This window comes from Cebus imitator, unplaced genomic scaffold (assembly GCF_001604975.1).
Source record: "Cebus imitator isolate Cc_AM_T3 unplaced genomic scaffold, Cebus_imitator-1.0 Scaffold135, whole genome shotgun sequence".
NCBI classification, from domain to species: domain Eukaryota; kingdom Metazoa; phylum Chordata; class Mammalia; order Primates; family Cebidae; genus Cebus; species Cebus imitator.
Window position 1 is genome coordinate 1367723 of NW_016107450.1, and position 14422 is coordinate 1382144.

A 14422-nucleotide genomic window follows, 5' to 3' on the forward strand; every position below is an offset into this window, starting at 1 on the left:
GCAGCAAATCACACTGCCATGTGTGTACCTATGCAACAATCTTGCATGCTCTTCACATGTACCCCAAAACCTAAAATGCAATTAAAAAAAAAAGATTGTTGTCTTAAGATCTTTCTAGCTTTTTGAGTGGGTGTTTAGTGCTGTAAATTTCCCTCTCAATACCACTTTAGTTATATCCCAGAGACTCTGGTACATCGTCTCCTGTTTCTTATTTGTTTCAAAGAGCTTCTTGATTTCTGCCTCAATTTCATTATTTGCCAAAGAGTCATTCAGGAGCAGGCTCTTTTATTTCCATTTAGTTGTGTCATTTTAGTGAACTTCTTGATCTTGAGTTCTAATTCGATTATGCTGTGGTCTGAGAGACTGTTATGATTTCAGTTCTTTTGCATTTGCCGAGGAGTGTTTAACTTCTGATATTGTGATGAATTTTAGAGTATGTGCTGTTTGGCAATGAGAAGAATGTATATTTTGTTGTTTTGGGGTGGAGAGTTCTGTAGGTATCTATCAGGTCCAGAGCTGAGTTCAGGTACTGAATGTCTTTGTTAATTTTCTGTCTTCATAATCTGTCTAATATTGTCATTGGGGTGTTAAAGTCTCCCACTATTATTGTGTGGGAGTCTAAGTTTCTTTGTAGGCCTCTAAGAACTTGCTTTATGAATCTGGGTGCTACTGTATTGGGTGCATATATATTTAGGATAGTTAACTCTTCTTGTTGAACTGTTGACCATTGTGAAATGCCCTTCTTTGTCTTTTTTGACTTTTGTTGGTTTAAAGTCTGTTTTCAGAAACTAGGATTGCAAACCCTACTTTTTTCTGTTTTCCATTTGCTTGGTAAATTTTCATCCATCCCTTTATTTTGAGACTAGGTGTCTCTTTTCATGTGAGATGTGTCTCTTGAAGACAGTATACTGATGAGTCTTGACTCTTTATTCAGCTTGCCATTCTATGTCTTCTATTTGGGGCATTTAGCACATTTGTATTTAAGGTTAGTATTGTTATGTGTGATTTTGATACTGTCATCATGATGCTAGCTGGTTATTTTACAGACTTTATCGGAGCTTGAAGTTTTAAAGAGCAAAGTTTATGTGGTTGCTTCATAGTGTCACCAGTCTCTGTACTTCTGTATGTTTTTGCAGTGGCTGGTAATGATTTTTCCTTTCCATATTTAGTGCTTCCTTCAGGAGTTCTTGCAAGGCAGGCCTGGTGGTGATGAATTCCCTCAGCATTTGCTTGTGTGAAAAGGATCTTGTTTATCTTTCGTTTATGAAGCTTAGTTTAGGCAGATATAAAATTCTGAGTTGGAAATTCTTTAAGAATATTGAATATTGGTCCCCAATCTCCTAGTTTGCAGGGTTTCTGACTGTTAGTCAGATGGGCTTCCATTTGTAGGTGCCATGGCCTTTCTGTCTTCCCTTGACATTTTTTCCTTCATTTTGACCTTGGAGAATCTGATGATTATGTGTCTTGGGGTTGATATTCTTATGGAGTATCTCATTGAGGCCTCCTGATTTCCTGAATTTGAATATTTGCCTGTTTTGCTAGGTTAGGGAAGTTCTCCTGGATGATATACTGAAGTATGTTTTCCAATTTGGTTCCATTCTCCCTATCTCTTTCAATTACCCCAATAAGTTGTAGGTTTGGTCTCCTTACATAATCCCATATATCTCAGAGGTTTTTTTCATTCCTTTTCATTCTTTTTTCTCTATTGTTTTCTGCTTGTCTTATTTCAGAAAGATAGTCTTCAAGCTCTGAGATCCTATCCTCCACTTGATCTATTCTGCTATCAATACTTGTGATTGCATTGTGAAGTTCTCATGCTGTGTTTTTCAGGTTTATCAGGTTGGTTATATTCCTCTCTAAACTAGATATCAGCTCCTGTATTGTTTTATCATGATTCTAGGCTTCTTTGCATTGAGTTACAACCCGTTCCTTTAGCTCAGAAAAATTTGTTATTACCCACCTTCTGAAGCCTATTTCTGTCAATTCAGCCATCTCAGCCTCAGCCCAGTTCTGTACCCTTGCTGGAGAGGTATTGCAGTCATTTGGAGAAGAGGCACTCTGGTTTTCTGAGTTTTCAGCATGTTTGCATTGACTTTTTCTCATCTTTGTGGGCTTATCTACTTTCAATCTTTGAGGTTGCTTACTTTTGAATGAGGTCTTTTTGGGGTCTTTGTTGTTTTCTGCTTGTTTTTCTTTTAACCAGTAGGCGACTGACTGTTAGCAAATGTAGGGTTGCTATGGTTTGCTGGGGTCCACTCTAGACCCTAGTTGTCTCCCTTTTCCTGTACTTGGAAGTATCACCAGCACAGGCAGAAAAACAGCAAAGATGGCAGCCTTCTCCTTCCTCTGGAAACTCCATCCTGGAGAGGTACTGACCTATTGTTGGCCCAAACACTCCTGTAGGAGGTGTCTGGAGACCCTTGTTGGAAGGTCTCACCCAGTCAGGAGGAACAGGGCAAGGACCCACTTAACAGAAGCCATCTGGCTGCTTTTTGGTAGAGAAGGTGTGCTGTGTTAGAGGGAATCTTTCCTCACCTGGCCTCTCCAGAGCAACAGGCTGGAACAGCTGAATCAACTGAACCACAGAGACAGTGGCCACCCCTCACTCCAGGAGCTCCATCCCAGGGTGAGATCAGAGTTCTCTCTGTATAAGCCTGGCTGGAGTGACTGAAGGCCCCCTGCAGGAGGTAGTGAGAAGGAATGGACTGGGATCCCGCTTAAAGAAGCAGTCTAGGCACAGTCTGGCCAAAGCAGGTGTGTTGCATTGGTGGGGAGACCCCCTCCTCGTCCAGAATGCCTGGACTCTCCAGAGCTGGCAGGCTGGGATGCTGAGTCAACAGAACTGCAGAAATAGTGGCCTTTTCCTCCAGGAACTCCCTCCTGTAGTAGGCAGACTCAGCTTGCTCCTGCTGGTTGGCTGGAACTCCAAGCTAATGGACCCCAACTTGTGAGGTAAAAGTGGGGCCCTCAGGATGGTGCTGCTTGACTCCCTGGATTCAGCCCCCTTCCTATGGGAATATATGGATGGATCTGGTGCCTCACTGGGGATTCCAGGACCACAGTATGTAAAACACCTGGGTCTCTGTGTGTGTGCATGGCTGCTCTGCTGAGATTACACATAGCTCTGTGTATCAGACCCAAGGCCCTGGTGGCAGGGGCTCGTTAGGGGAATCTCCTGATCTGTGAGATGCAAAGATCTGTGGGAGAAGCATGTTTTCCTGGTTGGGGTCACACAATCACTCACTGCCTCCCTTGTTTGGGGCTGGAGATTTTGTTGGCTTCATGCCACCACCAGGTGGGCTGTCATCTCACTCGGCTTTTCTTCACTCTCCATGGGTTGAACTGATTGCCTAGTCAGTTCCAGTGTGAGAACCTGGATACTTTAGTTGAAAGTGCCAAATTCACTCGCTGCTCTGAGTTTTTTTCTTTTTTAAATTGTGAATGGATACTGAATTTCTTTTCACCTTTTTCTTTTTCACCAATTTCTTTTTCACCAATTTCTTTTCTCATATGATCCTATTGAGAGGATCACATGGTTCTTCTTTCTTATACTAATTTACATTGTTTGAATTTTTCAAATGTTAAACCAGGTTACATTTCTAGTATAAACTCCATATAGTCGTGATGAATTATCATAATTATTTATCATAATTAATCATGACCAAGTATAGTTTATATCATGAATGTAACCTTGAATTTAACATTCAAAAAATCTAACAAATGTTAAAACTGTATTATATATACATTTAGATTAAATTTACTAAAATTTTTGCATCCATGTCTTTGAGGCGTATTGATCTGTAGTTTTCATGTACTGTCTTTGGTTTTGTTATTGAGGTAATGCTGACTTTGTAACATATGCTGGGAAGCATTTCCTTCTATTTTCTAAGTTTGTGTATATTAATGTTTTCCTTAAATGTGTGGGAAAATTCTCAAGTGAAGCCATCTGGGTTTAAAGTTGTCTTTGCATGAAAGCTTTTAACTATGTTTTTAACATTTAACTATGTTCCTTTTAACATTTAACTATGTTCCTTTATTAGATATAGGATTATTCAGGCTATCCATTTCTTTTTAAACGAGCCTTCATAGATGTTGCCTTTCAAGAAATTTGTTCATTTCAACTACGTGGTTGAATTTATTAGTCAGAAAAAGTTTTTATTTTACCTTAATTTTAGAGAGATACTGGGTATAAAAGTTTATATTTAATATTCCTGTCAAGCACTTTAAAGTTGTCATTTATGATATTTTGACTTGCAGGGTTTCTGGCATGAAGTTATTGGTTATTCTTATCTTTGCTCCTTTATGTGTAACATGTGGGATTTCTTTTTATCCTTTGCTACTTTTAAGATTTTTCTCTTTGTTTCTGAGTTTCAACAATTTGATTATGATGTGCTTTGGTATGGTTTCTTTATATTTCTGTTTCTTGAGATTCATTGAACTTCTGAGTCTGAATCTGCAGACTTCATCAAATTTGGAAAATTTTGTGTCACAATTATTTCTTCAAATATTTTTTCTCTCCCCTCCTCTGCAACACCCTTTATATGTATCTTATACCACTTGATATTGTCCTATAGCTCATGGAGACTCTTTTGTTTCTTTTCAATCTTTTTTCTGTCTTTTGAAAAAGACACTATATTGGTATACCTCCAAGTTCATGGGTCATTTCTTCTGCAATGTCTAACTTGCTGTTCTTCCCATAAAGTATACATTATATTGTTAAATATTTATTTTTATCTCTAGATATTTCACTGGTCTTTCATATGTCTTCCTTTTTTTCATCATATTCTTATTTTTCCTTAGATACTTGAGTATGTTTTGTAAGATGTGTAATAGCTGCTTTAGTCTGTATCTATTAATTCCATCCTCTCTGTCACTTGTGGATGTATTTATATTAATTTATTTTTCTTTTGGTTGTGGGTTATATTTTCCTGCTTATTTGTATGACTGTTTTTTTTTTTTTAATGGGATGCCGGACATTGTAAATTTTAGGTTGTTAGGTGCTAAATTTTGTTATGTTTCTTTAAATCTGGTTGTCTTTCATTCTGGCACACAGTTCAGTTTGTTGTGAAAATCAGTTTGGTACCTAATTCGGCCCCACTATAAAGCATAGCTCCTCTAAATTCTAGTCAGTATCTGTTAAATTATAATGTCTCTCCACTCTAGCTGGCAGGATTTCCAGCTCTTTGTGAGGCTTATGTAAGTTTAAAAAATCATTAGGATCTTATATTCCTTGGGGCAAATACGACTTTAGAAAACAACATAACTTGATTTATACCTTTTCTTCTCTATTGACAAATTTTTTCTTCAAAAAATTAAGCAGTATTTCCTTTTTTATTCAACCATTTGCCTTTATATTAAAGTCACAAATTATAAAAACAAAAATGTTTAGTGTCATTAAAAAAATGCAAATCAAATGACCGTGAAATAAAATGTCATAATATTAAGTTAGAAACAAGTAAAATGAAAAACCTTAATGCTTGTTCATTTTAAATTTCTCACATAGCTTGGTGTACCATAAATTGTAACGTGTTCTTGAAAAGGAGCTTTCCTTGTATAACAAGAAGAATAAAACTTATTGTATCCTTCCATTAGTAATTTGACTTTTGGTAACATTTACAAGTGAGCTTTTTTGTTTCCTTCACATTCCTGCCTTCTGATAAAATCTCATACGACTCTGGGGAATACAGCCCTTCCCGCCTCAACCCTGTTCAGACAGGGAACCTGAGCAAGACCTAAGCCAACCCATGTATCCTATTTCTCTGGTCACAGGGAGGGGGACTGAGGGGAGACAAAGAGGCATAGGAGAGGGAGGAAGGCTGAGGAGAGAGAGAGAGAACCCCTTAAAATATGGGAGCAAAACACCAAAGGAGTTCTCTTAGAAAAAAAAAATCATACATATTTGTGACTCACATTAAAACTGTCCTAGTTCATTTAATGGTGCTATAAAGAAATGCCTGAGAATGGGTAATTTATAAGGAAAACAGGCATATTTGGCTCATAATTCTGCTGGCTGGAAGACTGGGCATCTGGTGAAAGCTGTTTCCACTCACGGCAGAAGTGAAGGGGAGCCCATGTGTGCAGAGGTCACATGGCAAGAGAGGAGGCGAGAGGGAGGGGAGATGCCAAGCTTTGTTTGTTTTGTGAGACAGGGTCTTGCTCTGTCACCCAGGCTAGAGTGCAAAGGCACAACCATGGCTCATTGCAACCTCAGCCTCCTGGGCTCAAATGTTCCTCTCACCTCAGCCTCCCATTTAGCAAGGACCACAGGCATGTGCCACTATGCCCAGCTAGTTTTTTAATTTTTTGTAGAGATGGGGTCTCACTATATTGCTCAGGCTGATCTCAAATACTTGCTTCAAGCAATCTTCCCACCTTGGCCTCCCGAAGTGCTGGGATTACAGGGTTGAGCCTCCATTCCCAGCTGCCAAGCACAGCTGGCTTTCCCAGGAACTAATGGAGAACTTACTTATCCACCATACTCCTCCACCCTCCTTCCCTGCCCAAGGGAAGGCATTAGTCTATTTATAAGGGATCTGCTCCCATTACCCAAATGCCTCCTATTTTCCAACTTTGGGGATCAAATATCCACATGAGATTTGGGGGACAAACATCTAAACAATAGCATCGTATATGTTTGTAACTCATATTAAAATTCTTCTTTTTCAGGAGAGAGGAAGGGAAAAATGCTAAGTCATGGTGTTTATTAATAAGGGAGGTTCCACTGGATTTTGTGCTAGAGACAAATCCATGGTAAAGTTTTCAGGCTACATTCTGGGAGAGAAATTGATGGAATGAATTATATCCATAAGAAGGGACCAATAAAGAATATCGAATTCATAAAAATCAGTTGAAAGAACTGAGTGTGTTTATTCTAAAAAAGAGATGTAAGAGGAGCTGGGAGAAAGATATGATAAATATCTTCTGAGATTTCAAGGGCAATTTCACAAAGCAGAAATGGCCTTATTTGTGTTGTTTCCAAGGACAAGTGGCAATATTTTCTTTTCTGCCCTAACAGCCTCCTTTGAATCCTGCCTTCCCCCAGTCGCCAAGGCCATCCCCAGGTCCTCAGTGTCTGACATGGTGCCTGGCATACTAATACCAGCTTGATCTAAGGGAAAAGATGTGGCTTGTGACATCTGGCAGGCCTGCATTTGAACTTCAGCTTTGTTAAGAAGTACATAACCTTAGGGAATTTTCTTTAACCTTTTCTGCACACCTTCTTTATGAAATGGAGATAATTTCTCATTTCTGGAAAGGTTGACTCTCAAAAGGTGTTAGATACAAGCCAGAACTGAAGAGGATTATGCTATTTGAATGCTTCTTGAATTACCAAGCCTCCTATCTCTAAAAAATCCAAGCAGAGACTAACTAGTTGCTTGGCAGAAGTCATTTTTTTCCCCTTTGTTTATAATTTTTCCCTCGTCTCTATTTAAAAATACAGGTAATATTTATTCTAATGCTAATTCACTTGTTAAACACAAGATGGCAGTCAAGGTTTAATTTTGGGGAATAAAAAAAGCTAGCACTCCTTAAAAATGCATTAAATATATAATTATGTAAACAGATAAAAACAATGTTTACCTGAAAGGAGGGCACAAACATCTATTAAAAGAATTTACAATGTTTTACATATAAAGGGGATCCAACATAGGGATACCAAAAGAAAAATTACTTATCTTTTGTGAGTTAAAACATGCTCACAAAATTAGACGCCGAAGAAATGTAGAAAAAATATGTATCAGCCCCTTAATTTAAAAGACAGGACAACTAAGTCCAGAGTATAATTTACAAATATAAAAAAGATTTTTATTGGTATTTGATATTGCACAGATGTTCTTTTTTTATATAGAAGAAAAAACTGACGTTGTTTAATAATAAAATTTAATACTAAGAAAAAACACAACTTCTTCACAAAAGGTAGATTTGATTGTGCTTGCACTTGGGTAGGCAATATTTTTACACTTCCCTGAACAATTTAAGCTTTTAATAAGTGCATATTAGTAGGCAAGTAAGAAGATTAGTTTTAATTTGCAAATAAAATTTGTATTTATCAATAACCTCAGGAAAACATGCTAATATCTTTGTGCCTCCATTTCTCTCGTTGGTAAATTAGAAGTAATATCTATCTCCACCTTTAAAGAATTTCTGGGGCATTGGGGGATGGGGGATAGGTCTTAGGGGCGGTCATCCATTGAAAAAGAGGTTAGGAATCTGGTCTTGAGGCTGTCAGCAAGGCAAGCAAAGTGGTCTGACTTGGAGTACAGGTTGATTTCTTGTGGCTTTGAAGGAAGCTGATGGGTATTATTGTGGGCCAAACTTAAAGGTGTGACTATCAACTCCACAGGATGGCCAGTATGACATGACGAAATGAATGGGGAATGCCTGGCATACAGGAAGTACTTAGCCATGTTAGTTCCTGTTCCCTCTATACCGCTTTGGTATAAAAAAGAAGCAATATTCTTTTCTAAAGCTACAATGAATGTAAACCACCACAAGAATTGATAAGTTCAATTTAGACAACTTGCCAGCTGCCAAAACTTAGGTACTGATAAAGATTCTTCTGTTGTCGCAGAAGCAATCGTTAGCTAGAGTGTGGCAGTAAACATACTTTTACATGTGTGTAAGCAAGAACACTCAAAAGAACAGCTTTCATTGCTTTCTGATTTTATATCTTTTACTATTTCTCTGGAGAACTTAAATACAAAATACTGATTATAGATTCATCCCCGTTAGCAGAAATAAAGAATATTCATGAATAGCCAAAAGACACTCAAGGCAATAGGAAAGAAAAAAGTCCTTAGAAAGGAAAACCAAACCAAATGATTGGTTAGTGAATATTTATGAGCTGCTTATAATGACAATAGGTTTCTATTAATAGTAACAAAGACTTGCAAAATTAGAGGTTTTGCATAAAATATTCATGACAGCCATTTACATTTCCAATTTTCAATCACTGTTTCTGACTACACTGTAGAACTCTCAAAATAGAATCCTAAATCTTTATATTAGAATGAACCTTAAAAGTCTGCAACTTAATTTTATTTTTCCTAAAATTAACTGCCTTCCCATTTAATCCTACTCCTAGTTGAAAAACCAGGGTGAGTACGCATCTTTCAACTAACATTAGTTGAGTGCCTACTACTTGGCAGGCCCAGGCACCATGCTAAGCACAGAGAATGCAAAGGAACACTGACATCCTTGCCCTGGTTTCTCTTCATGAACAGATGAATTTCCACATCACACATGGTCAAAGACATGGGAACAGAGAATATGGAGAGAGGATGGCAAAACTGGGAATGCCTGAGCTTGTTAGAAACTGTCTCCACAAAAAGACATTTGGGCCAGCTCTTCACACCATCCTTGTGAAGCATTTCACCAGGCAGAAGAAATGATGGAGGTGCAGTGGAGAAGGAAAAAGAACGACAGGCATATAGGAACTACAATAAATGTAGCTAAGTGGTGTTTTCTAACCTGAGAAAAGACAAATTTTACGTGTTTCCAACAGATTGTTTTTATTCTCTGAAAGGTTGGGTGGCATGAACTTCCATCTCCTCCTCTCCCCAGGAACTATAATTTATTGAATGCCTATGTGTGGTGCTATATTATTATATATATATGATTTCATTCAAGAGATCAAATGCAAAACAACTTTGCAAGGTAGGTAAGTTTACCTCCATTTAATAGATAAGGAAACAAGTTCAAAGTAGGTAAGAATTTCTCCAAGATCTGTCTGACTCTGAAGTTCATACTCTTCCCCCTATACTGCTTCCAAAGAAAGATTTTTTTGACCTGCAAATTGAATGAGGGCCACAGTAAAGTTTTAAAACCATGAATAATAGTGAACTTTATGAGTGCTTACCATGCACCAGATACCGTTTGAAGCATTTTACATATATTAATTTATTTAAGCCTCACACTTCCCTGGGAGGTAGGTACACTTATTACTGTCACTTAACAGATAAATCTGAGGTCCAAAAAGTCAGTGACCTTGCTCAAGGTCACAGAGCTGGTAAATGGCAGAGCCAAAATTCAAATCCAGGCAGTCTGGCTCCAGTGATCCCGCGCTTCAGAGCTCCGTATTCCATCTTTTAACTAGCCAAATCCTAACTCTAGACCAGCAGCAAAGACCTTGCTGATCCCAGGCAGAAGGTACAAAGTGGTAAAGAGGTCTTAGGACTCCAAATAATAATGAGAAAAAAAATTCAGTGTGTCTTAAGAATAGGGTATTGATTGATGAGAGGAGGGAAGGAAGTAGCAGGAGAAACAGGTTTCTCTTTTTATTCAATGCTGTGCAAACAAAGGGTTCTCAATTTACATTTCCTGTTTTTTTTTTGAAACAGGAAATTTCACCATAAGAAAAGCATTTTCGAATATTAAGAACTGAGAGATGCGTAATATGGCATGCACAACATAGACCAATTACTCATGTGCATAGATCCCCAAACATTTTCTACTTGAGTCTCTATGAATTGTCCTCTTCATCACACCCCATGTATTTTGATGAAACAAGACTTTTGATAATTATTTGAAAAGAAGTTGAATTTTGCCATTCTTTAGATTTTTTAGATTTTACTATACCTCTAACATTTGCATAGTCAATATTTATGCCACAATAAAATGTAGGTAAATATAATATCTTTTTAAAACTGTATTTAAATAGTGGGTTTTTTGACTTATCAGCACCAGTGTTTCAAAGCAGCAAATATCATTTGATCTAAATATATTCTCATCAACCACCAGATGGCATAAGGTGTGAGGGTTTTATTTTGACAGGGTCACTATGCACATGATAATTTGACCTGTAACTTTGAAATAATGTATTTGGAAAAATGTTCCAGCACTCAAACAGCTCACAATTATTTTAGCCATATGTAGAAGTAGATGGATAAATTGAAAATGACATGGTTCTACTTTTTCTAAATTTTTGGGTTCTGTGGGATGTTGGCATTACATAATGAATCGATGATCAAACAAATAAAACAGTTCTGTTAAAGGAAATAAAAAAGGAAGTCATGTCAAAGCAAAGTTAACCTTATACTCTAAGTAGGTTTCTTCAACTCCAAAAGAAACTTAAAACATGCCTTCAAGAAAAAAACATGCTTATACTCCTTCAAGTTTTGCTTAATAAAAACTTTTTACTCTCTGTAATTTATCCTGAAAGCAGAAAAGTGTATCAAATGCCAAAGCTTTTCTCTACTTTAGCTTGAAGGAAAGTTGTTACAGAATCAACAGAAGAAAGAAAATCCAACTGAAAAACTCAGTCTGAACTGTATGATGTTAAAGGATGTAAAGTATATTTTAATATACTTAATTAAAAAAAAAAATGTACTCAATTCTGGCTAGGCACAGTGGCTCATGCCTGTAATCCCAGCACTTTTGGAGGCCGAGGTAAGCAGATCATGAGTTCAGGAGATGGAGACCATTCTGGCTAACATGGTGAAACACTGTCGCTACTAAAAATACAAAAAATTAGCCAGGCATGGTGGTATGTACCTGTAGTCCCAGCTACTCGGGAGGTTGAGTCAGGAGAATCACTTGAACCCAGGAGGTGGAGGTTGCAGTGAGCCAAGATCGTCCCACTGCACTCCAGTCTGGGCAACAGAGTGAGATTCTGTCTCAACAAAACAAAACAAAACAAAACAAAACAAAAATATATATATATATACACCCAAACACACCCAATTCCTCAATTGCTACACAAATTCAAAATGCAGCACGTTACCTCTATTAATCATGTCTTTTCGTCTAGAAAAGAGGGCACATGGTTAACAGTAAACTGAAGAGCTAAAAATTGAGATAAATGAAATGCAAAAAATAGGATCCTTTATGGTAGCACATTCACTGAGTACCTTGGAATCAGCACCCCAGAATAAAAGACTAGCACCACACAGCTAATACCACAGAACAGAAATGGCATCTTTGCTCTAACAAGATGAAGCAGAAAAACTGCCTTCAGGTGTCAAGAGACCAAAGATGAGATTAAGTTTCCTTCCTTATTGTGGTCTAAGAGTCAATGATTTCTAAAGATACAATAATTTATGTTTGTATTTTGCTATATCTTTCCTCATTACATTTAATATATTTGGTTCTTGAATGAGAAATCTGTGGGAGAAGAAACAATGTTTGGAGCTACAGAAAGGATGAAAAGCTAATTGATGATATATAATTTTTTGCTTTTTTAAAAAAAGCCATTACTAAGTCACATGTTGATGAGGTTGATGGAAATTAGAGTAAGAGAAATAATGGGGAGGATATTATGAGATTTATCCACTGTGGATCGTGTCCTATCTCCATCTTTGGCAGCCAATATGTAGCAAAGATATTTCCTACCTGGGTTCATACGAAAGCAAGAAATGATCCTTTCCCTTATTCTTGTTCTTATACTTAGAAAAGGGAGCAAGTTGTTATTTTCAAAAGTTCCTGCTGTAATTTCCAAGTTGGACAGTAGAAAGTGGAATAATAGACAATTCAAGTTAAGGTACGCATTCCAGGCACTTAATATTTCTTACTTTAAATTCCATTCTTTATGATGCTGTAGATCCATTTTCTTCCATTTGTAATACTGTCCAATGAATTTTGGACCTTTGAGCACTGAAATTAGAATATTAAAAAAAGAAGCTATGTATACATTCTTTAATAATAGTTAAAAGTTAAAAATCATTCACTTCTTGTTAAGTTGATATGTGGCAATAGCATATACTATATAATTCAAATCATATTTCAATGCTCAGAAACTTTCCAAATTATTTGCTTTTACTGGAACATTGTAATGTTAGATATTGTTTGAAATAGGTAGGTTGTGACTTGCAAGTTTTTTTCATTATAATGAAAAACATTATATATCCTTTAGAGTGTTAAATAAAATTTATAAGAGACCATTGTTTTAGACTGAGCATGTACCCTAGGCATTAACAGACCAAACCAAAATGGAGTCACTTGTGCTGTCATGCAATAAAACTGAAACTTTAAGGAAGCAGGAAAATCTTACAAACAGACCAGTTTTTTCAAAAGAAGAGATTCACAGCCATCAGTCAGAAGGGGCCCAGTCAACTTGAAGTGGCATGATAAGGAAGTCCCCTGTGCTTTAACCCTTAAAAGGAAAGTAACTGAAGTGCCTTGTGTTAACCAATCCATTTTTTGTATTATTCTGTTTTCTTATTCCTGCTCTAGCTACCTTATGAGAACTAACTGTTCTGCTGTGCTCCAGAGAGCACTTATCTATTTTTAAGATGAGATGCTGCCTGATTCACGAATTACTAATGCAAGCCAATTAGCCCTTTAAATTTATTGAAATATAGCCTAGCCAACATGGTGAAACCCCATCTCTATGAAAAATACAAAAATTAGCCAGGCGTGGTGGCACACACCAGTAATACCAGCTACTCAGGTGGCTGAGGCACAAGAGTTATTTGAACCCAGGAGTCAGAGGTTGCAGTGAGCTGAGATCACACCACTGCACTCCAGCCTGGGTGAAAAAGCGAGACCCTCTCTCAAAAATAAATAAAAATTTAAAAAGAGGAGTTTTGCTTTTAGCAACAATAATGAAGAGAGTATTAAAATAACTCATATAAAACCCAGATATCACAGTTTAACAAAATTCTAATTCAAATTGAAGTTTTGAAGTTGGAAATGACATTAAAGACCTTGCTTGATCTTTCACAGAGCAAGAATCTCCAACAGATGATAATCCAGGCTCTGAACGAATTACTTGTCAACTACAGAAAATGCACCACTTTGTAGTTGGGAGACTGCTCACTCCATTGGCAGGTAAGTCTTACAATGTCCTTCCTGAATCTGACTGCAGCGAGTTTCCACTGGTCTTGGTTCTAACCTCTGGAGTGATACTAAGTTCACCCCTCTCCCACAGGAGACAGCCCTCTAATAGCTCACAGGGAAGTCTCAGTTCTTTCAACTGTTTCTTAGGATATGATTTTCTAGAAACTTAACCATCCTTAATTTCCTGGTGATAAACTCTTTGATGTTCCTATTAAAGTTTGTGTCTAGAACTGGATCAATTGGTTTGAAGCAAAGATGCAAATGGGCTTACTACCTCCCTTGCTCTGTGCACTATCAATTCAGCTCAGATCTGCATTAGTATTTTCTGGAATTCACATTACATCACCACTGGCTCATAAGTTTGTGGTTAATTACAAGCCTACAATTTCAATCAAATTCACATAAGATTTATTAAAAACCTACTATGTTTAAGGCACTGGCAATTTTTACATGAAATATTATTAAGCCAGATCATATGCCTATCTATTTTCCTATTTCTTATTATTGTTCTGAGCTTAGCTTACAGTCTTGAACTATTTAACCAGCTAGATGCTCTCCATCAGTCTTGGCCATGTCTGGGGCCACCTTCTTCTTTCTTCTTCTCCTCTTCTTTCTTCTTTCTCCTCCTCCTTCTTCTTCTTCCTCT

The 14422-nt window shown here is 37.2% G+C and overlaps 1 protein-coding gene across 1 annotated transcript in view; it reads right to left on the reverse strand.

Annotated features, from left to right (window-relative positions):
- UBE2U (ubiquitin conjugating enzyme E2 U) overlaps positions 1-14422 on the reverse strand; it is a 70380-nt gene that overhangs the window by 19309 nt on the left and 36649 nt on the right. Inside the window, exon 8 of the mRNA XM_017541537.2 lies at positions 12510-12591. Within this exon, the coding sequence (XP_017397026.1) occupies positions 12510-12591 (82 nt within the window). The remainder of the gene's footprint in view (positions 1-12509; positions 12592-14422) is intronic.